This window comes from Microtus oregoni, unplaced genomic scaffold, assembly GCF_018167655.1.
Source record: "Microtus oregoni isolate MIOR12 unplaced genomic scaffold, Mior012 000071F_ref0000514, whole genome shotgun sequence".
Taxonomy (NCBI): Eukaryota; Metazoa; Chordata; class Mammalia; order Rodentia; family Cricetidae; genus Microtus; species Microtus oregoni.
In genome coordinates this window covers 4,024,071-4,050,747 of record NW_024543978.1, presented here as the reverse complement: position 1 = coordinate 4,050,747, position 26,677 = coordinate 4,024,071, and the positions used below count along the sequence as shown (strand labels likewise).

The window sequence follows — 26,677 nt, the reverse complement described above, 5'->3', positions numbered from 1 at the left end:
CTGGAACCCACCGAGGATACAAATCCCCAGGCATGTTTTCAGAGTGAGATGGGAAGGCCTACCCTAAACATGGAAGGCACCAGATGCACAGAGATAGATTAAATAAGAAGATGAGAGCGAGCGGAGGACTAGCATTCACCTCTCTCTGCTTCCTGCCTGTGAGAGCCACTAAACTGGCTGCCTCATGCTCCTGCCGCCATGACTCACCTGATGTGATGGACTGGAGCCCGGGACTGTGAGCCCAGATCAACCCGTCCTTAAGTTGTGTTTGTTACACATTTTGTTGAAGCAAGCAACAAGACCAAGAAGCTACCCCTCTGTGTGGACGGTGGCCATAGTTTACCTCATACTTCTGCCTCATCTTGAGTGTGCAGCAGGCGCCAAGGGAAGGCCTTTGAAGAGTGGCCTGGAGCCTCTTCAGTCTTGTGGGCCAGAAACCATGACTGTGCTCATTCGTGTCTGTTGTTGATGACTTAATTTAGGGCAGGTGTTTGGGGGCCACACCCCCATCTTCTAAAAGAGAGTAGAGGACTATTTACCCCCCTGTGGTGTGCACTAGTGACTGGAGGGCGTGGTCTGCCTGTATGCCATATGCTCTCAGGACATCTCTTGAGCTTTCTGTTTTGTCGATTGACATTGCTGGCATCAGACCTTCATCATAAGCAACCAATCCCTTCTGCATTAACTGTCTCATGGGGGTAGGTCCAAGTCTCTCACTAGGTTTGCTGTTGGATTGCTGCTGATTCTGTGTGTGTGTGTGTGTGTGTGTGTGTGTGTGTGTGTGTGTGTGTAAGAAATCATGTTAGAGCTTGCTCTTCAGAAACCATCACCCTGGTTTTTGAGACAGGGTCTTCCACTGGCCTGGAGATCTACAGGTGGGCTTGGCTGGCTCCCACCAAGTCCAGGGACCCTCCTATCTCCACCGCCCCAGTGCTGGGGTTAAGCACATGTCACCATGCCTAGCTTTCTTACATGGATCATGAAGCTCCACCGCAGGTCCTATGTGCAAGGCAAGCACACTTTACCAATGAAGTCAACTTCCCAGCACTGAAATTCTTGCTGCTCTTGAATAAAGGCCTCGCATATTTGCTGGTGGGAGCCCCACCCACCAGTTGGTGGTCCTGACAGTGCAATGTCCCCAAGAAGAATGCTAAAACTGAAGATAGAAGGCAAACGTGTGCTGATTTCTAAGACTCTCAGGGAAAGGGTGACATTGCATGGTCACATCTGAGAAGAGAACAAGAAGATGTGGACTTCTGGAAGATTCCTGAAGTCTGTCTTCTGAGACGCTGCTTCCAACTTCTCCCTCAGAGAAAGGGGAAGGACACTTGGGGGCGTGAGTTGTTTTTCATCTTTAAACACACCATTAGAGTGGCTGCGACATGCTCTCGGTTTCCCCTGTTGTAAATATCTTATGGGAGCAGGGTGGTTGTGGGATAGGTACTGAAATTCTATTAACCAATGATCATTAAGAAGTTTCACAACCTTTTCCTTAACATAGAATCCCATCTTAAACACCACATGACATGTAGCTGTATCTCTGGGCTCCTCTTGGCTGGAGCCATGTTTTTGAACGTCTCTGTGATGATGGTTGCGGGAATGCTGGTGATCTTGTAGGCTGACTCTGTCCAAGTTTGCCTGATGTTTTCTCATGTATGGACAGGGCCTGTGGTGCTAAGAACGGGGGCCACAGAAAGGAAAGTCATCTTACCAACTCTGTGGTGTTTGTCCCTAACCCCCTGGCCAAGGTCACACTTGGGGTTTCCATGGTCAGGCTCTTTTGTCTCCTAGAAACCTCCAATGCCTGTTCATTCTCCCTCCTTCCACAGCGTCCCCCCAAAGGCACACTCTGCCCTCCAGCCTTGGGGTCTCCTCTGCACTCCACTCCTGTTTCCTCTGACATGAGACCTAGTTAGTATTCCTGCATCGATGTCAATGCCTGCTTTTTCAGAGCTAGAGTGTGAAGCTGAGGCCACCACAGTCTTTACCAAACCAAACTGTGACTGGAGAAGTAAATTACTTATATTTTCCTTCAAAGTATTTGATAAGAACCACATTAAAACCCTCACCGAGAAAATACACCCCAAACCTATAATCAGAGAGAAGATGATGTCTATAAAACATAAAGAACCACGGGGTACATTCCTGTGCAAAAACCTACTTTAAAGTTTTATTATTTACCCCGCACTATTTCATCAGCTCCTGGCTCCTCGCTCCCTATTTATCAGAAGGTGGGTACAGCTTTCTCCCTCAAATAGGCATCCTAATAGCAGCTCCTGAGCGGATTTTCTCTCAGCAAGCAGGAGCCGGTGATGTTTACTGTAGAAAGATGGATAAGCCCTAGGCCTTCATAAGGTGGGAGACATATTTTGGGAGCAAATAGACTAATACTTTTTAAGATAGGGCTTTTGAAGGTTTAATTTGTATACAAAAGTTTCAAATGACTCGGAGATGGCCGCGTGAGGTTACTGCAGAAACTGACTTTTCCCACCCTGGCCATTGCTCAGCCCTTACCTCTCTCTCATCCACTGTCAACCCTATGGTGGCTTCCTGAGTCTGTTTGGTCCTTATAGATGCATCCCTCTTCCTGGATCTACCCAAGGTCTCTCTCTGCCACGGCTAGGTTGTACCCTTATCTAGATATATGCAGCCACAAGACGCATACATCCGGGTCTATATGCCCTTATTCCAGTCAATACTCCACTTTAGATTACATCTTTCTTCTCCGTCTCCTCTCTAGGTGTGGAGGAAGAAACGACCACTGATGGGTCTCGGCTTGTGCTGAGACGCCATCTTATTCAGAGTCCTGGCTGACTTGGAACTCAGTTTTCAGACCAGGTCAGGAACTCACAGCAATGTTTGTGCCCCAGCCTCCTGGGTGCTGCGACGATAGATGTGAGCCACCAGGTCCAGCTGGCAGAGAGATCTTGACTTAACCCTTCAAAGAGCTTTCCTCTTGAGTACCAATCCTTTTTCCTGTGAGCGTGGTGGTTTTCTTACAAGCCCCTTGTCTTCAGAAGTTGAGCAAAGATGTTTCTGGCAGGGAAAGTTTGCATTGGCCTGTCTCAAACTGTGTGCTGGGGACAAGTTCTACCACAAAAGCCAAAGTCTGTGGGTTTTTCCTTTTCCTTTTCAGTTGTTGTTCCATCCTCGTTTAAGAGAAGGCCCTTTGCTTCTTTTTCTTTTTCTTTTCCCTCCTCCATTTTAAAGATCTTGAGGGGAAGTTAGGAGCATAACAAAACTCTCATGTAGAAAATGTCCTCGAACCTGCAATTACTGGAGCTTGGCCGCCCTGTTCGGAACCCACAGGCTTGTTTCTCTCTAATGTGCTTTTTAAAGGTTATTATTCCCATCCAGCCACTGTGGCTCTCTCCCTGGAGTTTAGGGGAGGCTGGTTTGGGCTCTTCACCCTGACAGAATCTTCGGAGTAATAGACTGTGTTTACTAGTCTCCCCTAGTGGTTAGGGGGCCACTGGGAGGAAAATGGATAGCCTTGGGTTCTCCAATAATGGCCAGAACAGAACTGGTTTTTGAGATCAGATGTACTAATCATTTTTCAAATGGACTTTTTGAAGGTTGTTTTTCATGCTGGGCTTAAACACACAGATGCACATCCACCACAGAGAAAGGGCGTGAGGACTATGCTGGCCATACACTGCTTCATCTTGACTTTTCCCTGGCAACAAGGTGCCTTGAGTTTTTCGATGCCCTCTCCAAAAGCTGTTTTCTTCTGAGGCCCATCAAGAATTCTCCCACTTAGAGGGTTTTGTTAAGCGCCCGCTTCAATAAAGGCATATTTATTGATAATTACTGCTCATTCCCAGTTAACTGGCCATAGCCAACCCCAGGGCAGCAGTCTCTTAATGATACAGAGCTTTGGGCAAGGCTGAGTACAGTGGTTGGCTCCCCTACTCAGTCCTCAAACAAATTGCTCTTTGACCCATGTCCCCGCCCTCCATCCTGAGATAGGTGGTTACATTAAGCAAATAAAAATACCAGATACCAGTTAAAGTTGAATTCTAGATGTTAAATTTGAATTCTAAATGGACAACAGGCATGTATATGACTCTTTAGTTTTTGTTTTAGATTTAATTGTTTCATATGTGAGAGTGTTTTGCCTGCATGTGTGTGTATGTACCACATTCATGCCTGCTGTCCATGGAGGTCAGGAGACAGCATTGGTTTACCTGGAGGCGGAGCTAAAGATGGTAGTGAGCTACCACATGGGTGCTGGCAATCAAGTTCATTTCCTCAGCCAAAGCAGCTAGTGCTCTTAACCACAGGGCCAACTCTCCACCCTGGCATGTATATTTTGAAGCATAAATATGTCCCAAATATTGCATAACGTATATGTGTGTTCACAATGAATTGTTATACGCCTGGGGTTCATATAGACCAGACACCCATACTTTCTTGGCAACTCTCCCCTATAGCAACACAGAGGGTTTAGCATCGCCCATGCTCTGGCCTAGCTCACCCTGTGGGGCATTTCAAATCTGATTTCTCTTCTCGGTCCAGATCAGTTGGAGACTTCTCGCTCATGTCTGCCCAGGCTGCCTGGGGTTCTTCTTCCAGCAAGGTTGATTTCTAGGCTGTTATTCCTATACTTAGCTGATTACCTCTTAGGAGACAGGAAACTGCTTCCCACCTGCTGGGCATCCTGCCCCCCCTGGGGTCTCTGAAATCAGTGCTTTTGATTTGTCTGTCTTTTCTGTCCACCTGGTTGTCTAGGCTCTAATGAGCTTATCGCCTGCTCGGGATGAGTCCACCTCAGCTGGGCACTGTGGCTGGCCGAGGGCTGGAAGATGTCCGCCCTGAGAAGTCACATCCCTCTTCTCCCTTTCTGAAAAAGCTAGCACGCAGAAGGGGAAGGGTTAATGGCCTGTGCTCTTTGAAATGGATGAGGAGGACATCAAAGGTGGGACTGAGGGTTGAGAAAGACTCAGGGCAATCAGGAACTCTGATCACACAGGAAGGGTGTATCTCAGCAGGAGAACCTACTCCACGCTTTATTTCATCTCCTCGTATCCTCTCCACCTTGTATTTATTAGAGCTTGCGGATAGGTTTCTTTCCCGGATGGAACTTCTGTCATAATGAAGTATGCTTGAAAGGCCTTTGCAGCACACATAGGACTGGAGGGTGCCCTTGTGAGAAATCACTTAGCCCTGTTTTCCTCTGGAGGGGGCAAGGAGCTGGGGTAGCCTAGGCTAACCTTCTTGAAGTGATAAGCAGGCATGGAGGGGGAGTGTCGTTTTTACTACACTCTTCCCCAGAAGGCCTTGGGGTGTTCCCCCCCCACCGTCCGCTCCTTACCTCACTTTCCCAACTGCCTCCTGGCCCATTCTGATGTTCATTAGAGGCCCAAGAGAGGAAGCTCAATGCAGCCCACTTCCGTGTTTCCAACCCTCATTCCTTGACGGTCACTCATGAATTTTCTCATTATACTTCTGTCAGCATCCGTGCTAACCATGTGAACGGCTTTGTTTCCAGACCATTGTGCTAGTTTATGAACCCCTGAGCTGTGTATGCCTTTTCTGGGTTGAATTTATGACTTCCGTGTTTTACAAACCAGGATGAGTCCCTCTGTAAAATCCCAGCAGCCGCGTCTGACTTTCAGGTCTCCTTTCTCTGCCTCTACAGGGTCCAAGTCTGTCAGTGTTCTCTATGGGTGTGGTCAGAAGGCCTTTGACTCCCATCAGGGGACAGTTGGAGGAGGGTCGCCTTGTATACATGACTGTCTCTACTTTGGGAAAACATCCAAGTAGACAGGTATGTGTGGGCACAGGCGAGCCATGGTACCTCAGCTCTGCCCAAGACCATCCCAGGAGAGGAGCCTGGGAGCAGCCTAAAGTTTCTGTCCATTGCCTTCTCTTTCTCTAGGAAGGCCTGAGTATTTTTTGTTCTTTTTTTTTTTTTTAACCATAGGCCTTCAGTTTATCTATATAGATTCCAAGATTCACCTTCTAACACGTGCCAGCCCCAAGGAATAGTCAGGGCACCTGTGTAGTTTACGCTCCTCCCCCAAGGGAAAGGCCCCTTCCACATTCTTTCCTGCAAGCCTTTCCAGTCACAGAACAAACTCCACTGGTGAGTGTTGGAGTAAAATCTTTTGGGAAGGACCAGGCTTCTTTTTATCACATTTCTTCATTTGCACGTGGGAACTGGGGGAGCTTCTCATGCCACAGTGTGAATGTGTGGAGGTCAGAGGTGTGTGGTGAGAGCGGGTTCGCTCCTACTGCTCAGGTTCCAGGGACTGAATGCGGGTTATCCAGCTTGGTGGCCAGTTCCTTCACCAGATGAACCTTTCTGCTTTCCTGACTTGATGTTTGCTACTTGCTTTTTATACACCACTGTGTATGCTTCTAGGTGGTTCTTGGATGCCAGCTGCTACTCTTTAAAGAGAGGGAAAGGAAAGCTCCAGCAATCTGTTGATGATTTTGCTTGTTAGGTGTTGTACACGTGTGTGTGTGTGTGTGTGTGTGTGTGTGTGTGTGTGCGTGCGCGCGCGCGCGTGCAGGTCAGAGGTAGGTCAATCCAGGGTGTTATCCCTCAGTTGCTTTTTATTCCCCCGCTCCTGTCTCAACTTTCTTTTTTTGAGACAAAGTCTCCCTATGTAGCCCAGGTTGTTCTGAAACTCACTCTGTAGACCAGGCTGGCCTCGAACTCAGAGATCCATCTGCCTCTGCCTCCTGAGTGCTAGAGTTAAAAGCACGGCCCACAATTGCCTGGCTCACTTTGATTTTTTGAGACAGGGTGTCTCATTGGCCTGGAGCTGGCCAGTGAGCCCCAAAGACCAGACCTGCCTGTTCCTGCCTCCCTAGTTCTGGGATTACAAGCAGATACTGCCATATCAAGTTTGTCTCTTCTCTTCTCTTCTCTTCTCTTCTCTTCTCTTCTCTTCTCTTCTCTTCTCCTCTCCTCTCCTCTCCTCTCCTCTCTTCTCTTCTCTTCTCCTCTCCTCTCTTCTCCTTCCTTCCTTTCTTTTTTTTCTTTTTTAATATGGGGGTCGTTTTGTTTGTGGGGTCAGCACCTTATCAAGCAGGCTGTCTCGCAGCTTGGTGGAAGTTTCTTTCTGAGGCTGTACGGTGCTGTGCTGTTGCTCCTCTCTCAGAATTCTGCAGTGCATCTTTCTGCCCACCTGTGTTTCTGGGTTCGCTCGCAAGCTTGTGAGCTACTGAGGCTTTGGATTGCAAGTGCAGTTTTACCCAGACGGATTGCTTTAGCATGAGCCTACCAAGTGCTCCACCTCCACTTTCCTGTCACAAAAGAGGGAATTTCTAAAGCCCGTGTGAGTTTGTAAAGTGACTTTGTAGGATTCTCCAGGAGTCAGGGCCCATCTGTCCCATTATTGTGAGCACCGCTTGGGCTTTTAAGTCTCGGGGCCTACCTCCGAGTTCGAGACCACGTGATCCACTTCTGATCCAGCTCAGCTGACTCTTGAGTTTTCATTCTCCACTTTGGTCTGAAAGAACTCGTGACTGCCCCCTTTATTTTGTAAAGGGGATCCATAGAAACCAGCCCATGCCTCTGCTGAGAAAACAGTACTCCAGTGGGTTGCTGCGTAGCCAGATTGCAAGCTGGAGCCAGGCTGAAAACACTCCAGCAGCCCCTTTGTCCACCCGGTTCTTGAGCGAGTTTCGGCAGGAACATTTCTCCTTTCTTAAGTAGAGTTTGGTCAACTTTTATTCTTCTCCCTTTTTCTCAGTTCCCTCGCTCTGAAGGGGATTTCAGGCTTCCACCCTTCCACTAATACTGTTTAGAAGTTTCTGGGTGCCGGCTTTCCCAAGGCCTCCCTCCTACTACAGCCCAGAAAGAGGGGATGGCAAGGGCCGGCGCCAAAGTGGGGAAGAGCCACCAAGCTCTACCCTCAGAATGAGTCAGAACAACGGCTCTCCCACCCTCTCTGCTGTTCTGAAATTTGGGATTGATCAAAGACCATGATTCTCTCTGAACATTTATCTTTCCACAGAGACTGCACCTAATTTTGTCTCTCCCTAAGGTGATTGGAAAACCAAAATTGATGGGGCCAGCTCCCAGATCTTCTTTTTTGTTTCTGCTCTTCCTTTGACGTAAGCTTGTCCCCCCTCCCCAACCCACACCCTCAGGATTAATGGGGAACCGAGGGAAGCTTTTTCTCCCTGGCTAGGCTATTATCATTGAAATGGATCAATTTCTCCTTTTTAAGGATGCAAGGAAAAATGAGCGCTCCCAAATAACTCAGTTATGTTTTGAGAAATGGGCCTGCCTTTCGCAGGCTCATTCGATTGCAAGAAGCATTAAAAATGATTCAGATTGAGTGTGTGTGAGGTGTGTGTATGTGTGTGTGTGCACGCATGCGTGTCTGCACACAAACCTGTATGTGGGCATAGGAACATGGAGTTGAGAGGTCAGCCTCAGGTGTCATTTCTCAGTAGCTGTCCACCTTGTGTTTTGAGACAGGATATCTCCCTGGGACCTGGGGCTCAACCACTAGACTAGACTGCCAAGTCGCCGGTGTCCACCTCCCCAGCGCTGAGATTACAGGTGCACAGGGCCGCACACAGTGCAGGGAATTGCAATTCAGGTTGTCACGTTTGCAGAGCAGTGCCTTCCTCCTGAGCTACCCCTTCAGCCTGGAGATCACTGGAGTTTGGCTCTGGCAATCCAGATCTCAAAGAGTATTTCAATAATGGCATTTCTACTTCCTCCTCTTCCTGCTCCTCCTCTGATCATCCTCTCTATCTCCTCCTCCTCCTCCTCCTCCTCCTCCTCCTCCTCCTCCTCCTCCTCCTCCTTCTTGTATTTTTAGGGGAGGCTATGATTTGGGCAAGAGCTTTAACTTGAGAGCTGATTGTGAACATGACTGTACATACATTGATATGTATTTCAGAAACAGGAAAAATAACCTTCAAAAGAGAAATGTTAAATTAATTGGCTAAATTAAATGTTAAATAACAAGGAACTGAGCCCTACTAAGAAAGGCAGTCTCTGCAGTAAAATGTATGATTATTTCAGAGACCAACTTTCCAAACCTCACATGATAGAAGAGGGAATGCTGGGATACAGAGTGAGAATTTGGAAACTGCTTTTCTATTCTTCTGACCCCATCTCTCTGGGGAGCTGGAGCTGAGGCTCCATGGTCGTGGTGTCCCTTCTAGAGTGGTTTTGGGAGGTGACATTTCTGTGATTCCGTAGGCTGTCTATCTCTGACACCTGAGCCAGATGAGGAGCTCTTATGGCTTGATTTGCAGCCCATCTCATTGTGGCATTTTCCATGCAGCAAAAGAATTATAATTAGGTTTAATTCTTTCTCTTCAGTCACGTGAACACTACATCAACTGCAGAATTTCATTCCTTTAGTTATTAGCAATGAACCTGTATCTAACTCCAGGCCAGGGCAGGGAGAGAGAAGTCTCCTGTTCTTACTCCTTGTCTGCATGTACTTCATGGAATTGTCACATAACCAACTGAAGTTCTTAACTGAGTGCACACGCAAGTGCACACACACAAACATATGAACACACTTGTTCATGCACACACAAACACATACACAAACATACAAACACCTGCACACAGACACACAAACATGGATGCATTCACACAAACACATGCACACACAACATTCATTCATGTACACACACACAAACCCTTATGTAGTTGCTTTTCTGCTCTGACTGGGGCATTCAGAGGTAAAAACGTTTACCTATTATGCATACGAGGCAAAAGAACCAAGTGTTCCGTGTGTGTCTGTTACAACCTGTGTGTACCATGGAGAGAGGGGGGTTGTACGCAGAGGCCTGCACACTGTCATGCCCCATCCCAGGATGTTTTCTCTGGCAGAATCAAGATGGCAGCCTGAACTACAGGGCTCCCTCACCCACGGACTCCCTCCTCTTCTCTGATGAGAGCTAATGGGTCTGCAACATTATTTTTCCTGTCAGAATTAATAGGAGATATTCTTTCCCAAAGCCATTATTTCAGCACTATTGCTTGCAGAGTTGCTGAAGCAGGATAACCCCTCCTTCTGCAGGCTGTAAATCTTCAGGAACGATGGAGCAACGGCTTAAACACATCAATTATCTTCCTGAGCCTGAACTTTTCTCTCTCCCATTTCATTTAGAGTTAAGAAAGTTTGAAATTAGTGACCCATAAAGTAGATTCTCTTGAATTAATTTTGACACTAAAGAATTCAAATAACATTAGCAGTCCTCCCCCCGCCCCCGCTTCATTTGGTTTCCTTTCTTCTCCATAATTTGTCCTTTCGTTATTTTGGAGTATTCTCTTCTTGTCTGGGCATGGTTAAAGTTTTGACTTAGCAGAAGATTTTAAGTATACTTCCCCACTCTGATATGGTGATTTTTTTGGTTGAGTGAGGGAAGGATAATAAGTAAGTTTCCTCAGATGGATTAACTGTCATCAAAGAAGAGAAAAAAAATAAGAGAGAGACTCAAAAGATGGTTTGAAAGAGGCAAGGCTGAAAAAAGTCAGTAAGAAAAAATCATGGATTTGGTTAGAGATGAAACAAAAACACTTTTTTTCTCTTTTTTTTCATGAGCCTGTCAACTGTGCTAGAGAACCCATGCCTTAGTTACTGACCTGTGAGGTCTAGCTCACTCTCAGCAGCCCGTTCTGACCTGTGAGGTCTAGCTCACTCTTAGCCCATTCTGACCTGTGAGGTCTAGCTCACTCTCAGCCTGTTCTGACCTGTGAGGTCTAGCTCACCCTCAGCAGCCTGTTCTGACCTGTGAGGTCTAGCTCACTCTTAGCCTGCTCTGACCTATGAGGGTCTAGCTCACTCTCAGCAACCCCTTCTGGCCCTCTGACAATGACAGTGCTCACTGACTTTTAAGTGCATCTGAACACATGTGGGCACCTGCTGGGAGGGAGCCTCATGGTTTCCAGTTCCAATTTTAGAGGCAACATCATAATTTACCTTTTAGTTTTTCTTTACAATAAAAAGAAACAGCAAAGAGCAAAGGAAAATGCACCACCTCCTGGTCTCACTCACACTACAGACACACATGCACATACACACACAGACACATAGACACAGACACATACTCTGACACACATATACAGAGAAACAGACACACACAAACAAACACACTCATGCATACACACACACAGAGACACATGTATATACACAGATACACACAGAGACACATACACATATACAGAGACACAAACGGACACACACAGATACAAAGAGACACACTCATGCATACACACACACAGATACACACATATACACAAATAAACACACAGGCAGACAAACACACACAATCACACATGAAGAAGGCGGTGCTTCAATCTCGTTAGCTTAGGTAGGAAGCCCACTGTGCCATTCCCTGGACGGGAGACTGTGGACCATACAGATGGAAACAGTGAGATGATGCTTACTGCTCTTGGCTTCCTGACTGTGTGATGAGATGCTTCAAGCTCCGGCTCCCTGCGCTGCTCTCCATGATGGGCTGTGCCTGGAACAGGAGCCAGACTGAACCCTTTCTCCTGTCAGTTGCTCTTGTCAGAACTTTTAGTCACAACAACTAAAGCAACTAAGATGAGCAGCAGCCAGCAACTCTTCCCTTCTTCCTACATCTTATGCAAACTTCTCTCTGTCCACATAATATATAGCATATGTTATTTATACAGTGGCAGGAAAGTCTTCCCTGGAGGGCCCTGTCATTTAGTTACCCAACCTTTACTCTGCTGATTCTGTTTCTGATTTCGGTTCCTACTGTCTCCCCGCCTTTTCTTCTAGCCAGCCTTCTCACTCCAAGAACCATTTTGTCTCTTGGATGCTGTTGTCAATATTATCTCACTTTTGGAGGCTACCAAATTACTTTCCCAACACAATTTTCACAGTCTGGCAACTATTTTTTAGATATCTTTGTTCTTTTCTTTCTTTCTTTCTTTCTTTCTTTTCTTTCTTTCTTTCTTTTTGATAACGCTTCCTGTAGCCCAAGCTGGTCCCAAACTCACCATATAGCTGAACATGACACTACCCTTCTGATCATCTTCCCTCTAACTCATAAGTCCCAGAAGCCCACCATGCCTGGCTACATAATATTTTTGCAAAGGGAAATCCAAGGCTAAGTTTGCCCTCATGGTCCTTGTACTCGATTGTCTAAAATACTAAAGGGGAGGAAGCTGGGTCACAGTGCTGAACTCTAATGACCAAATTCAGGCCACGGAGATGTTTTTGGTAAACACAGCTGATGTTTAGAAAATAGCGATGATAAAAGGCACACAAAATATTAATTTCTAGTTTTTTCCTTGCATTCTCTGGGCAAATATGAGAGAGAGCCTCTGTCCTCCCCTGTCTCTCTCTGCTGGATCCGAGCATGGGTCAGGTTCCAGGAGTTTGCTTATGATGTCCCTGCATCCAGGTAGCCTCTCTGAATGTGCTGTCTGTCAGGTCTTTTCCAGTAAGGACACCTTGGGAGCAGCCCACACTCTTCAGTCCTCTCTGCTTGAGCACCAACGTTTCACACAGACCACCTGGACTATGCAGGTGTTTTTCTCAGGAAACCCATGACAAAGCCTCCAGCAATGGCACCTGAGCAGTTTGTTTCATTCACTGGCAAGGTTGAATTCTTGCCAGAGCTATACCTATTTCTCTGCTCCCCTCCCTTCCTCTCTCTTCCCCTTCTACCCTCTCCTGTGATTCCAGTGCTCCCAATTTACTCAGGAGATGTGGTCTTTTTCACCCTCTTATGTAGATCCATGTATGCCTCTCTTAGGGTCCTCTTTGCTGTCTAAATTGTCTGGGGTTGTGGACTGTAGGTTTTTTCTTTGATTTATGTCTAAAAGTCTCTTATGGGTTAATACATATTCTATTTGTCTTTCTGGGTCTGGGTTACCTCACTCAATACGTTGTTTTCTAGATCCATCCATTTGCATGCAAATTTCAAGATGCCATTATTTTTTTCTGCTGCATGGTACTCCATTGACTCCATTGTGTAAATGTACCACATTTTCTTTATCCACTCTTTGGTTGAGGGGCATCTGGGTTGTTTCCAGGTTCTGGCTATGACAAATAATGCCACAATGAACATAGTTGAGCATATGTCCTTTTGGTATGATTGAGCATCCTTTGGGTATAGATCCAAAAGTGGTATTACTGGGTCTTGTGGTAGGTTGTTTCCTAATTTTCTGAGAAATCTCCATACTGATTTCCAAAGCAGTTGTACAAGTTTGCACTCCCACCAGCAATGGAGGAGCCTTCCCCTTCCCCCACATCCTCTCCAGCATACGTTGTCATCAGTGTTTCTGATCTTGGCCATTCTGACAGGTATAAGATGGACTCTCAGAGTTGTTTTGATTTGCATTGCTCTGATGGCTAAGGATGTTGAACATTTCCTTAGGTGTCTTTCAGCCCTTTGAGATTTGTTTGCTGAGAGTTCTCTATTTAGGTTTGTACCCCATTTTTTATTGGATTATTTGTTCTTTTGATGTCAAGTTTCTTGAGTTCTTTATATATTTTGGAGATCAGCCTTCTGTTTGATGTGAAGTTGGTGAAGATCTTTTCCCATTCTGTAGGCTGTCGTTTTGTCTTGTTAACCGTGTCCTTTACTTTACGAAGCTTCTCAGTTTCAGGAGGTCCCATTTATTGATTGTTGCTCTCAGTGTCTGTGCTACTGGGGTTATATTTAGAAAGTGGTCTCCTGTGCCAATGCGTTCAAGCATACTTCCCACTTTCTCTTCTATGAGGTTCAGCGTGGTTGGCTTTATGTTGAGGTCTTTGATCCATTTGGACTTGAGTTTTGTGCTTGGAGACAGATCTATTTTCATTTTTCTACATGTTGATGTCCAGTGATGCCAGCATCATTTGTTGAATATGCTTTCTTTTTCCATTTTGTATTTTTTGCTTCTTTGTCAAAAATCAGTTGTCTGTAGGTGTGTGGATCAATATCCAGGTCTTCTATTCGGTTCCGTTGGTCCTCCTATCTGTTTCTATGCCAATACCAGGCTGTTTTCATTCCTGTAGCTCTGTAGTAGAGTTTGAAGCCAGGGATTATGATTTTTCCAGAAGTTCCTTTATTGTACAGGATTGTTTTGGCTATGCTGGGTTTTTTTTGTTTTTCCCTATGGAAGTTGAGTACTGTTCTTTCGAGGTCTGTGAAGAATTCTGCTGGGATTTTGATGGGCATTGCCTTGAATCTGAAGATTGCTTTTGGTAAAATTGCCATTTTTACTATGTTAATTCTACCTATCCAAGAGCATGGGAAATCTTTCCATTTTCTGATGTCTTCTTCAATTTCTTTCTTCAAGGTTTTAAAGTTCTTGTCATACAGATCTTTCACTTGTTTGGTTAGAGCCACCTCAAATTATTTTATGTTATTTGTGGCTATTGTGAAAGGTGATGTTTCCCTGATTTCTTTCTCAGCTCGTTTATCATCTGTATGAAGGAGGACTACTGATTTTTTTTTTTGAGTTAATCTTGTATCCTGCTACATTACTGAAGGTGTTTATGAGTTGTAGAATTTTGGGTGTCATTTATTTTATACTATCACATTGTCAGCAAACAGTGAGAGTTGGACTTCTTTTCTGATTCGTATCCCCTTCCTCTCCTTCTGTTGTCTTACTTCTCTAGCTAGGATCTCAAGTTCTATATTGAATAGATATGGAGAAAGTGGACAACCTTGCCTAGTTCCTGATTTCAGTGGGGTTGCTTTGAGTTTCTCTCCATTTAGTTTGATTTTGGATGTTGGTTTGCTGTATATTGCTTTTATTATGTTTAGATATATTCCTTGTATCCCTGTACTCTCCAAGACTTTTATCATGAGAGGCTTTTTCAGCACCTAATAAAATGATCATGTAGTTTGTTTGTTTTAGTTGGCTTATATGGTGGATTATGTTGGAGATTTTTGTATGAAAATAAATCTTTTTTGTTTTGTTCTTCGAGACAGGGTTTCTCTATATGATAGCCCTGATTGTCCTGGAACTAGCTCTGTAGACCAAGCTGGCCTCGAACTCATGGAGATCTGCCTGCCTCTCCCTCCCGAGTGCTGGGATTAAAGATGTGCACCACCACAGTCTGGCTCACAACTAGCTTTCAAAACAGTTCAGACCAGTTCCACTCACAGAATTGAAACAAGCAGAGAGGATCATGTGATGCAGACATGCTGAGTCACCTTGGGAACGAGACTTGTGGATGATGACAGTAACAGGTGGTCTAAAGTAAAAGTTTTCTAATAATACACGTAGCAAGGCTACAATTTCTTAAATACTATACACACATGGCTGCATATGATCCCGGATAAAAAAAAACAAAAAACAAAAAACCAAAACTAGGCCCTGCCTTGGTTGGCTGCTGTACCCATCTTGGGTATCTCAGCTGCTCCCGGCCTCTGGGCTGGCCTTGGGGTTCTGTCCTCAGAAGGGGTTTCTGGGGGTATGGAAGACCCTCCCTCTCTGACTGGCTCTCCTATGTCTCTTCTAATGCCCTCCCTGCACTTTTTTTTAAAAATTATTATTATTAGGATTAATGGAGGAGTTTTAATTCTTTCTCTATAGTTCTTAGTTAAATCACAGTTCTCTGAAATTGCTGAGACAAAGTAATTTCTGCCCGTTCGTGGGTGTGTAAATCTTAAGGAGTGATGACCCTCTGCTGCAGGTGTGTTGATTGCATCCCGGGAAGAGATCCACACAGAATCTTCACTTGGCAACAAGAGACTTTAAAACCCAGAGTGTGCAAAGTACCAGTCTTGGTTCACCTCGGCATTTAACACCTGCAATCTCTCTAATCACCAGCCATTATGATTTCAGAATCCCATCTCCACTCTGTATTGAAGGGTTCACTTTTACAGAATGGACATGTTAAAAACAATTTAAAAAAAAAAAAAGAGTCCAGGCAAGATTTTAAGTACCATTTTTGTCCTAAACATAGCCAAGGTACAGGATGTCCATGAGGGGAGTCAAGCCTGATTGCCTTTCATCAGAGAAAGAGAGGTGATGAGAACCACTGGGAAAGTGACCCTGAAAGAAAAGGCTCCTGATGGCTCTGAGGAGAACTTTCCAAAGATTGCATTAGAGCAGAAATACCAGAGGCTCTCCTTGCTAAACAGGCTTTTCTGGCCCTCTTTTGGGTCCCTCCTGCTGGTAGAGCTGGAGGCTGATGCTGTTTCTGCCAGCTCTCCAACTGCCCACAGGCTTCTAGGCTTCCCATCACTTCCTGGCTGCCGTCAGCATCCAAAATCGCCCATCTTCTCTGGCTGAGAAGACCCGAAGGCCTTGGCCACCACTTTGCACCATACTGTGTCCTAAAGAGACTACACGAACAGTCAGACGTCAGTAACACATGAAGGTAGCCACTCAAACAACACACCAGGGACTTCAAGAAAATGGTAGGATAGTTACATGGCTGAATACTCAGATTTATTAGTGACACAGCCCCAGGGACAGGCACTGCCTGGATGGTTTCAAGTCTTTTTGTTGTTGTTGTTGTTGTTTGTTTGTTTGTTTTAGAAACAGGGTTTCTCTATAGCTTTGGAGCCTGTCCTGGAACTAGCTCTTGTAGACCAGGCTGGCCTCTAACTCACAGAGACCCGCCTGCCTCTGCCTCATGAGTGCTGGGATTAAAGGTGTGCGCCATCCGGCAGTGGTGGTTTCAGATCCTTCTGTGGACAGACGTGAGGTTGGGACACCACCTTACTGTCTGAACATCTACTTGTTGCGTCTTTCACGGTGTTGATAACCCCTGCTTGGTGACATTTGTGTGTGTGTGAGGATGGCATTTGTCATCCAACCTAAAGACCTGAGTTCAATCCCAGGACCCACAAGGTGGAAGGAGTGAACTGACCCCCTCCAGGTGTGCGCTGTGGCACTTGTGCCCCCTGACAATAATGAAAACATGTGGAGAACAAAAGGAATCTCTGTCCCCTCTTAGACTGTGATTTCCATGAGTGGCATCCACCTCCCTTACTGCTCTTGGAGCAGTTTCGACCACACTCCATGTTCGGTCAATACTGCAGTTCAACAGGAAGAGGTCAAAAATATAGACTTACGATGGATTCAATAAATACTTGAATAAATGAGCAAATAACTATTCCCAGTACGATTAGTTTTAAAGATCTGCCCAGCTCTCTTTTAACTCATTGCTTGTTTTAATTGCCAGCACATTGTGTGTTCCTTAATGCAGAGACACTTTTGAACAATTTAATCTCAAATCAATTACGAGTTCCAGAGCCAAACCCACCTTCCTGTTTATAATCTCCACTCGCTCAGAAGGGCAGCAGGCTGATACTGGAGGCTGACATTCCTACCTCAGATTTCCGAGTCTGTGGACTCCACATGAATGGAATTTGGGGAGCTATTGGGACAAACCAAAAGAAATTATTCAAATTACGCACATTTTGAGATAATGATATTTGAGTAATACATTTATTAGCATTTTAATAAGGCCTGGAAATGTGACAGCCCCAAGCAGATTTGACATTACAGAGGCCCATAATCCCACATCAGTTCTGTCATGTTGTCTCTGCCTGCGTTTTCTTTTTAATTATTTTACAGTTTCTCATACATAGCCCTTTCAAGAGGGCTAAATTCGCAGTTGCTGTAACTGCTTAAGCAGTCTTTTCCTCCTGACATGCCATGGCAATTATTTCTGAGAGAAATTATTAAGAGTGTGGCCTTTAATCAGGGGAAGATCACGCAGCAGAGAGCCTGGGTGAGAGAATTCTCTAATAAGATTTCTGTAATTGAGTGTGGGCAGCCGGGCCCTGAAGACACATGGAGACGGTAGAATCTGTGATTCTGAAGAAGGGAGTGACTCGGAGTGTGTGGAGATGGAGCCTAAACAGATGGCATTTTGCACTTTAAGGTCTGACCAGAGCCCGGCTTGCTTTTTGAAAGGGGCCATTCATTTCAAAGCAAGTTAGTGTCCTGCTTCAATAATCCAAATTAGTTTAACACACTTCAGTGACATTTTTTGGACATTTTTCACAATTATTAGAGATAATTCACTTTTCTCTGCAGACTGTAGGGTTGAAACCAAATTAAATCAATAGATTTTCTTCCTTTGCGCTCTCGAATGAGCCAGAAGCTACTGGTCAAATGTGCCCACGACCTTTCTGCTCAAGCTTAAAGACCCAAACAACCTGTTGGAAAGATGTTTGGCCAATCTGATTATTTTCCCTATACTAATTAGTTTTATTTCTTCATTAAATTGAATGAATTGCCTGGTCATTTTGTCACCGTGGGGATGAAGCGCCATCCACTTAGAGTGGCTGTCCTTGGCAACCATGGAGCCATAGACACAGCTATTGTGACAGCTTCCTGAGGGGGAAAGAAGCAGGTCCTGAGACAAACCCTCTTTCTCCACCCTTTCTTCGCCCTGGCTGGGACATGGAATCTGGGCCTCCCAGGAGGCCCTAGAGACCTGGGAACTGGCTTCTTATCTCGGATGCTTTTCTCCCTCCAAGCCAATCTTCAGGTGCCATCAACATGTATCTTTGAAAAAAACAAATGTCAATCTGTAATTGGTGGTTTCTTTCCTGCCTGCCAGTTCCCAAATAAACACTCAGATGCTTAATATTAATTACAAATGCTTCGGCCTGGTGCTCAGACTTATTATTAACTAGCTCTTACCTCTTAAATTAACCCATTTCTATTAATCTCTGTATTGCCACATGGTTGTGGTGTAACCTCACATCTTGGTTCTCTGGTGGCTGCTGGCATCTCCTTGACTCTGCCTTCTTTTCCCCTGTACTTTGCTTGGATTTCCCATAAGTCTCCATTCCACCTGGCTACAGACCAGACTACTTTCTTTATTAAGCAATTGATAATAGACCATATTCACAGTATACAGAAGACCATCCCACATCATCAATCCACACTGAAAACATTGGCTTTTCCCAAGAAGACACTTGTACTCTGAGATAAAAATACCTGTTGACAGCCCTGCCTTTGCTTCACTCCCCCTTGCTTACACCCTCCTCCCACACTGGTGTCATTGGCCCAGCTGCAGTCTTAGCCCTAGGTTCCTTCCTAGCTGCTGTTTTTCCTTCCTCTAGAGTATCCTTTGCATGTGGACAATGCAATCACTCTCAACATCATTTATCATCTCTCTCTAGTATTTCCCCACCTTTGTGACCAGTTTCTCCCTTACCTTCTGTGTCTTGTTCTGTCTACAACAGTTCCTAATTGCCACTCTCTGCCATATTCCTACCCTTTGCCTTGTTGCTTCACGAGCCCTGCTGATGGAGGAAGGTCATTGGTTAATTATAATAAAGAAATTGCTTGGCCCTCATAGGTTAAAACATAGGTGGGAGGAGTAAACAGAACAGAATGCTGGGAGGAAGAGGAAGTGAGCTCAGAGGCCATGCTCCCCTCTCCCGGGCAGACACCATGAAGCAAGCTGCCAGGTCAGACATGCTAAATCTTTCCCGGTAAGACTGGTGCTACACAGATTATTAGAGATGGGTTGATCGGGATATGAGAATTAGCCTGTAAGGGCTAGAGTTAATGGGCCAAGCAGTGTTTAAAAGAATACAATTTGTGTGTTGTTCTTTCGGGGCATAAGCTAGCCAAGCGGCCAGGAGCCGGGAGCTGGGTGGCAAAAAGCAGCCCGCAGCTCCTACAACACCCTGCGCTATCTCAAACTCTTTTCCATGTCTCTCCCCCGTCCTATATCTCTGTCCCCATTAGCACAGGATCCTGTGAGGACCAGATTCATCTCTGTCGTGTCGTCTCTGAGTTCTCAGGAAGTGCAGCGCCTGTTTTGCTGAAGACCAGGGCCACACTTGCTAACCAGAGGAGGAGCACCAGCAGCTGGTGCCTTCGTCGTTGACAGCTCTGTCACATGGGTGCTCGCTGAGGCCATACTGAAGGGAAACCCACCACTTTCTAAACCTTTGTCTTTCTCTGTTCTTTACCAGCGCTGGTTCGCTCAGGATGAGTGTACACAGTAATCCTAGAAACTGATGGTGGAGAGAGACGAGCTTTATCGATGATTGTGCTCAACTCTAAGGGGCAGCATATTTCTGCAGACTTTGTTCACTTTTAGAAGCCCAGGAAGATTTAGGCATCTAATTGATTTGTGATATCCATGCCCATAGGTGACGGTTTGGGGAGGCGATATCATGTGTGACCAGAGGCTATCAGGTGCCATTGACTGGGTTTATTTTCAGATAGAGATTCCCCTTGGTCTAGGGCTTACTCACTGGGCTAGGCTAGCCAACCAGCAAGACCCAGGGACCCTCCTGCCTCTGCTTCCCTGGTGCAGGGATTCTAAAAGTGCCTAACGTTGCACCCAGCATTGGTTGTAGGCCTCTAACTTGACAGTGTGGCCAGATGACCCTATAATAGTAAGGCCTATAATGGAAAACCACTGGTGAAGACCAGCAAATTGTTTATTAATATCATTATCAATATTATCATTATCATTTCTTTTTGTCTTTTCCCTCCTTCATTCTTTCTTCCCTCTTTCAATTTTCTTGTCGTTTCCTCCTTCCTACCTTCTTCCTCTTCCCCCTCCCTCCTCTTCTCTCCTCCTCTCCATTCCTTATTCCCTCTCTCCCGCCATCACTTCCTTCCATTTTTTTTTTAATGGGAAAGAGAACCCACAACATTTACTACAAGCTTAAGGCGTGAGCTTTAGCTTGTCCAGAGAGAAATCAAATGTAAGACTGTTTGGGAGTCTGGGGTGATTTTAATGTATCTGCAGAAAGGCACACAGGGGACGTGGCACTAACTCTGAGGCAAACGACTTTGCTTATATAAGGCAATGCAGTTTCAGTTTCTACCAGCTTAGTGGTGACTTAGAACACCACCTACACAGGGTGTGGAGTCAGGGCTGTGCACATGAAGGTCAAGAGCATGGAGCGAGGCAAGTGTGCTTCGTCCTAGCTGGGAAGAATAGCTGCTCTCTCCTGGCCTTGAAGGAGGTCTTAGGTCAGCCTGTAAGCATAGCAACAGGAGAGAGAGAGATGAAGCTCTAGGGCTCCAAAATGAAAAAGGATGGCTGGGTGGGCAGCAGGGGTTGCTAGCTTTCCTAACAAGTAGAAAGGTTTTAAAACTCTGGGCTTGTATAAACTTTAATCAAAATAAAAGCAGATTTGACAGTGTGCCCAGTGTATCTTCTAGGGATTCAGGCATTCTAGAAAGTTTTTTTTTTCTTTTATCAGCTCATCTCATAATGCAGTCTGCCTTTTTGGGAAGGATCACCCTGTGGTTCTTTTGGCCTGATTCTGGAGTCCTGCGAGGAAATGGAGGAGAGAGTAAGGGGGACAAGGGGAAACAGGTGTGAGAGGCTATTCTGTCTCTTCCCTTCCCACATGTTGACATCAGCCACAGCAAATGACAGCATCCCAGGTGCCCACCTCTCCCCCTGCTGCCTGGCACTCTGGTGGTGGCCAAGTCATCACCAAGGTGTTCTAATCCATGGTCTAGCAAGTTCTCTACTCTTGCCACCTGATTCCAGAACCAGGTTACTCAAGAAGCCCAGATGTGGAGGGCGGTGCTGTGATGACAGCAGACACCACGCCCAACTCTGTGTACAATGTATGTGATGAGAGTGGACACCACACCCAACTCTGTGTACAATGTATGTGTACAATGTATGTGATGAGAGTGGACACCACGCCCAACTCTGTGTACAATGTATGTGATGAGAGTGGACACCGTGCCCAACTCTGTGTACAATGTATGTGATGAGAGCAGACACCACGCCCAACTCTGTGTACAATGTATGTGATGAGAGTGGACACCGTGCCCAACTCTGTGTACAATGTATGTGATGAGAGTGGACACCACGCCCAACTCTGTGTACAATGTATGTGATGAGAGTGGACACCGTGCCCAACTCTGTGTACAATGTATGTGATGAGAGTGGACACCACGCCCAACTCTGTGTACAATGTATATGTACAATGTATGTGATGACAGCAGACACCACGCCCAACTCTGTGTACAATGTATGTGATGAGAGTGGACACCACGCCCAACTCTGTGTACAATGTATGTGATGAGAGTGGACACCGTGCCCAACTCTGTACAATGTATGTGATGAGAGTGGACACCACGCCCAACTCTGTGTACAATGTATGTAATGAGAGTGGACACCGTGCCCAACTCTGTGTACAATGTATGTGATGAGAGTGGACACCGTGCCCAACTCTGTGTACAATGTATATGGTTGTGGAGTCATCACCTTGGTGTCTTGGCATTACTGTTTCCTTCCTTGGAGGATGTGAAGACGATGCATTTGTCCAAGTGTGAGCTGGAGGTGATCAGAGTCCTGGACACACTGTGTGAACGGAGGCCCACTGTAGAGACTTGGACCACCTCCTCATCGTTCTTGGTCCACTTCATGATTGTATTTATAAAACACGCTCCCTCTTGCAGGTCTGCATCTGCAAGGAGAGCCATCGTGTGCCAGCCCAAACCTGCCTGTTGGTCGTGGGAGCAAAGAGAAGGAAGGTGACTGCCAACAATCTTCAGAACCCATCTCCCCTGGCACAAAAACCATCTTGGAAAGAGACAGTTTGACTCTAAAGGTGGGAACCACCATTCTGAGGCACCAGTGCCTACCCATCATCTCGACTTATGCCTTTATTTCCATATCATTGTCTATGTGGTGAAATTACCTGATCTCCTTCTACAAACCTAAAACCAGACTAAAAAAAATTTCCCAAACATTCTACACTGAAAAATTAGCTACTTTTGGAGCTGGGGAGATGGTCCAATAAATAAAACATTTGCCATTCAAGTGTGAGGACCCGAGTTCAAATCCCCAGCACCCACATCAAGGCTGGATACACATCTTGAGGGTCTAACCTCAGCACTCCTACAGGGAGATGGGAGGTGGAGACAGGAAAACCCCTAAAAGTTCTGGTGCCAGCCAGCAGCGTATGCAGTGGGAAACAACCAAGAAAGCCTGTTGTGAGCCAGGTAGACAGTTGACCTACACCCGGGGCTATGTCACAATGCTACTGGTCGGCTTTGGTTGTGAAACTGTTGGCAGGTTTTCTTGAAAACCCCAAGTCTGCGTGATTAGTTCCCCCAGAAGAAAGATGCTAAGGCATATGTTCGGTGTTACTGCAATGCGAAAGCACCCTAGGTGGACCAGGAGACAGGAAGTGTGGGACCAGCTGGGTAATGGGGTTGTTTGGCTTTACACAGAAACTGCTTTTGTATCAGTCAGGAGCTTGGCTGAGGTTAATGGGCTGATCAGTTATTAATGGAAGCTTATTGAGGACATCCTATTGAGGTTCACGCTCAGGGAGGCGCCGTCGGGACCTCAAGACCTTTCTTTCATGGCAGACCATGTTTCAGATCACAGTTTTCTTTGTGCCAATTAACTTTTCCCCCTTTGCTCTTTGTTGTAGGATGTTTCTCCATCTGCTGGTGAGCGTAATGACTGTTCTCAGGAGAAGGATCATGCCAATGGGTCAGGACAATCTCTGCCATCCAATGTGTGCTTGACAATGTTTCAGGAAGATCCCCTGCCCCAGGGCAAGGGTTCTGATGTGGGACCCCCAGGGACTCCACTGCCACCTTCCCAGGATCAAGTCTCCTTAGTTGCCAGCCTGTGTATCTCCCCAGATGATTCAAAGCCGCCTCCATCCCTTAGATCGAAAGGAACATTTCCCCACCGTGACATTGCTACCTCTGTGGCAGCCATCTGTGTTCCTACGGGGACACGAACAGGACACAGAACACTGGGGGGTCACAGTGTGGAGTCCCATATGGAAGAGACACTGGCCCAAAGCTCCCCAGATAGAAGAGCCATTCCAGAAAGCATAGCACAGGCTCTCCTGCCTAGGAGACCTTCACCTAGCCCAATATCACCTGGAAGAACACGTTTAGAAATGCTGCCATCAGGTCCAGGTTCGACTAGTTCACACCAGGAGGAAGTGAGACCCCAGGCAGATTTTCCCTCCTGGACCCAGTATGGGCAGAGGGAAGTGAGCGTCCCATGTGCAGCTTTAGGAAGTGAGAGCAGCACATGTCGCACGGAAGAATTCATGGCTCCTTCTGACCAAGGACAACCCTCAGAGGTCTCTGAAGCCCCCTTGAAGTCCATCCGGAAAAGGAGTTTGGAAGGAATGAGAAAACAGACTCGGGTGGAGTTGAGCGATCCCAGCAGTGATGATGAAGATAGACTGGTTATAGAGGTATGATGTGCTTCAGGAGAAAGATGGTGGCCATGGCCAAGGACTGGGGATGGCCAGAGATAACATCACCACTCACACAACATCCATAGGCTATGAAAGCCGTCTGAGGGTCCTTCAAGCCAGCTCTAACCAACACAATGCCCAGAAACAGCCATGCCTTTCTTCAGTGTCTCTCAGACAGACTTTGGACTCTTCCACACTGAGCTGGAAGAGCCAAGATGGCCAGAATTACCATCTCAAGAGGCTCAGCATCCACAGCTCCAACATGACACAGTGATCCTCGCCTGCCTCATGCAGTCAGAGGACACTAACTGGAAGAGCCATATGTGACATCGTTCCTGACCAGGGAGACCCACAGGGTCAAGCTCCTGACATCTCCATCACTAAGAAGAGTGGCAAACATACTTGGGGTCACTGGGGTGGCTTGAGGAAAAAGGATGGGGTACGGACTGGGCACCAAGATGGTTCTGTGAACTTTGGAGACTAAGTCCAGATGCATTCAAAACTGGTCAGGGCCAGCCAGCCATCCCAGTGGACAATGTAAATACGTCATAATGCCTAAGGCCCTTTTAAGTGTTGCACAAATGGTCAGTACCTGTTTCTGTTCCAGTAACACGAGCACCTATGGCCCTTGTACATGTGCCTTTCCTGTTAGACCCCCCAGTGCCAAAAAAGCCTTGTGTTTTTGTTTTTTCTTTTTTTAGATCTTGCAAAGGAACATTGCATTAAGTCAGTAAAATAGTCACTGCAATGAGTCATTTTTTTAAAAGGGGGAAAATTCACTTATTTCCCTCTGATTATTTTCGTCATATTGGGCTCTGAGCAATTTCAATTAGAGGGCTACATTTTAGCAATCTGTACAGATTGAACTGATGCCTGTTCCTCATGATGGAGTCTTTTAGGCTTCCTCTAGAAGCTTCCAGGACATAAAACTAATTGGAGTTCTGATGCTGTTTTACATCTTGGTAATTTTATTTTGGGGACTTGGTGTTATTTTGCTGTCAAATTAAATCAGCCTTTGCGTTGGGCATTTCAGAACAGCATGGATCAAATCCCCCAGTATTTCAAACGGGTGCACCCCCGTGCAGAGGCAGATAGGTCTGCGTCAGCCAGCCCTCTATGCAGGCCCCAGGTTCCCAGACTTCCTCTTCGTCCCCTTAAGTGCAAGGGGGAAACTTGAAGAAGTTTACACTGTTCATTCCTCTACAATTTTCTACTTGCCTTGGTTTGATTTTGTACAGTTTGTGATTTCTGGCTGAATGTTCGGCTTAACTCTAAGGTAATGATGCTCACGTGACATCTTGTACTCCCAGGCAAGGCAGCCATGAGAAGCATCTCAACACGTGTGAACCTAGTTTCCTAAGTCCTTACTGTGAGGAAGATTGATCCACTTTCTAGTATTCCCATGTCACCTTCCCAGCGTGGCTGTTATTCACTGAGAACTTCAACGCCACAGCAAAAGCAACTTCCTCTTAGTAGGTCCTTCTGTCTATGGTCATCACATACATGTTTAGATAGCTCAGTGATGGCAAACCCAGCCAACAGGAGTTGAAAAGAACTAGACGTCACCTCTGTATGCTTCTTAAAGCAAATGAGAATGGCACAGTGGTCTCTGCCCTTTGGATGGCCTGTGCCAGAGAAGGGCAGCTGAGGAAGAGCTCTAGGGGAGGCACAGTCCTGACCCGGTCTTTGGCTGGGAGACCTTGGGGATGGCTGTCTCTGTGCATGACAGTGAGACCTGGTCAGAGGAGCTCACTTGTGTCTATAGGGCTGAATCCTGGTGGGATTAGCTAATTGAGAGACCATGGTTCCCTTTATAGCTGTGTCTTCATGGGCTGGAGATGTCCCCATGGAAGCCATTGCTCCAGAGTCGTCATTTTGGGGAACTGATTCACAGATATTGTTAGGCTACTACTGCTGTGTAGTATATGAACTGAGGGAAGGGTCCTCTAATTACTCCTGCAATCCTGATTTAGGGGAGCATGAGGCTCTTAATCTCAACATCATGGGTTCATGCCCCACATTGGGCACCATTTTACACGAGGAGGCTGCATTTAGTTTCCTGGCTGCCCAGACCCAAATAATCACACAGAAACTACATTAATTACAACACTGATCTATTAGCTCAGGTTTCTTATTAACTAACTCTTACATCTTAAATTAACCCTTTTCTACTAATCTGTGTGCTGCTGGTACAGGGCCATGGCTTACTAGTAAGGGTCTGGTGTCTGTCACCTTTGGCAGCTCCATGGCATTTCCCTGACTCCACCTACTCTCTCTCTCTATGGCTTACTAGTAAGGGTCTGGTGTCTGCCACCTTTGGCAGCTCCATGGCATTTCCCTGACTCCACCTACTCTCTCTCTCTCTCTCTCTATCTCTTCCAGTCTGGATATATTTTGCCTTGCCATAGGTCAAAGCAGCTTTATTCATTAGCCAATAAAAGCAACACATATATAGAATGAGATCCCACATCATTGGAGTATCATCACCTACCTTAAAAATCAGAATTTATAAAACAATGAACATAAAACTGAGTGGAAGAGAACGTGTATGTAGGTGGAACATGTATGTAGGTGG

At 46.0% G+C, this 26,677-nt stretch overlaps 1 protein-coding gene across 2 annotated transcripts in view; it reads left to right on the top strand.

Annotated features, from left to right (window-relative positions):
- Positions 1-26,374, top strand: part of Znf831 (zinc finger protein 831) — a 110,156-nt gene extending 83,782 nt beyond the window's left edge. For both annotated transcript variants that reach the window (XM_041641936.1, XM_041641935.1), the window contains 2 exons: positions 22,328-22,479; positions 23,311-26,374. In XM_041641936.1, coding sequence (XP_041497870.1) covers positions 22,328-22,479; positions 23,311-24,105 — 947 coding nt within the window. In that variant the 3' untranslated portion in view covers positions 24,106-26,374. The remainder of the gene's footprint in view (positions 1-22,327; positions 22,480-23,310) is intronic.
- Positions 26,375-26,677: the final 303 nt, after the last annotated feature.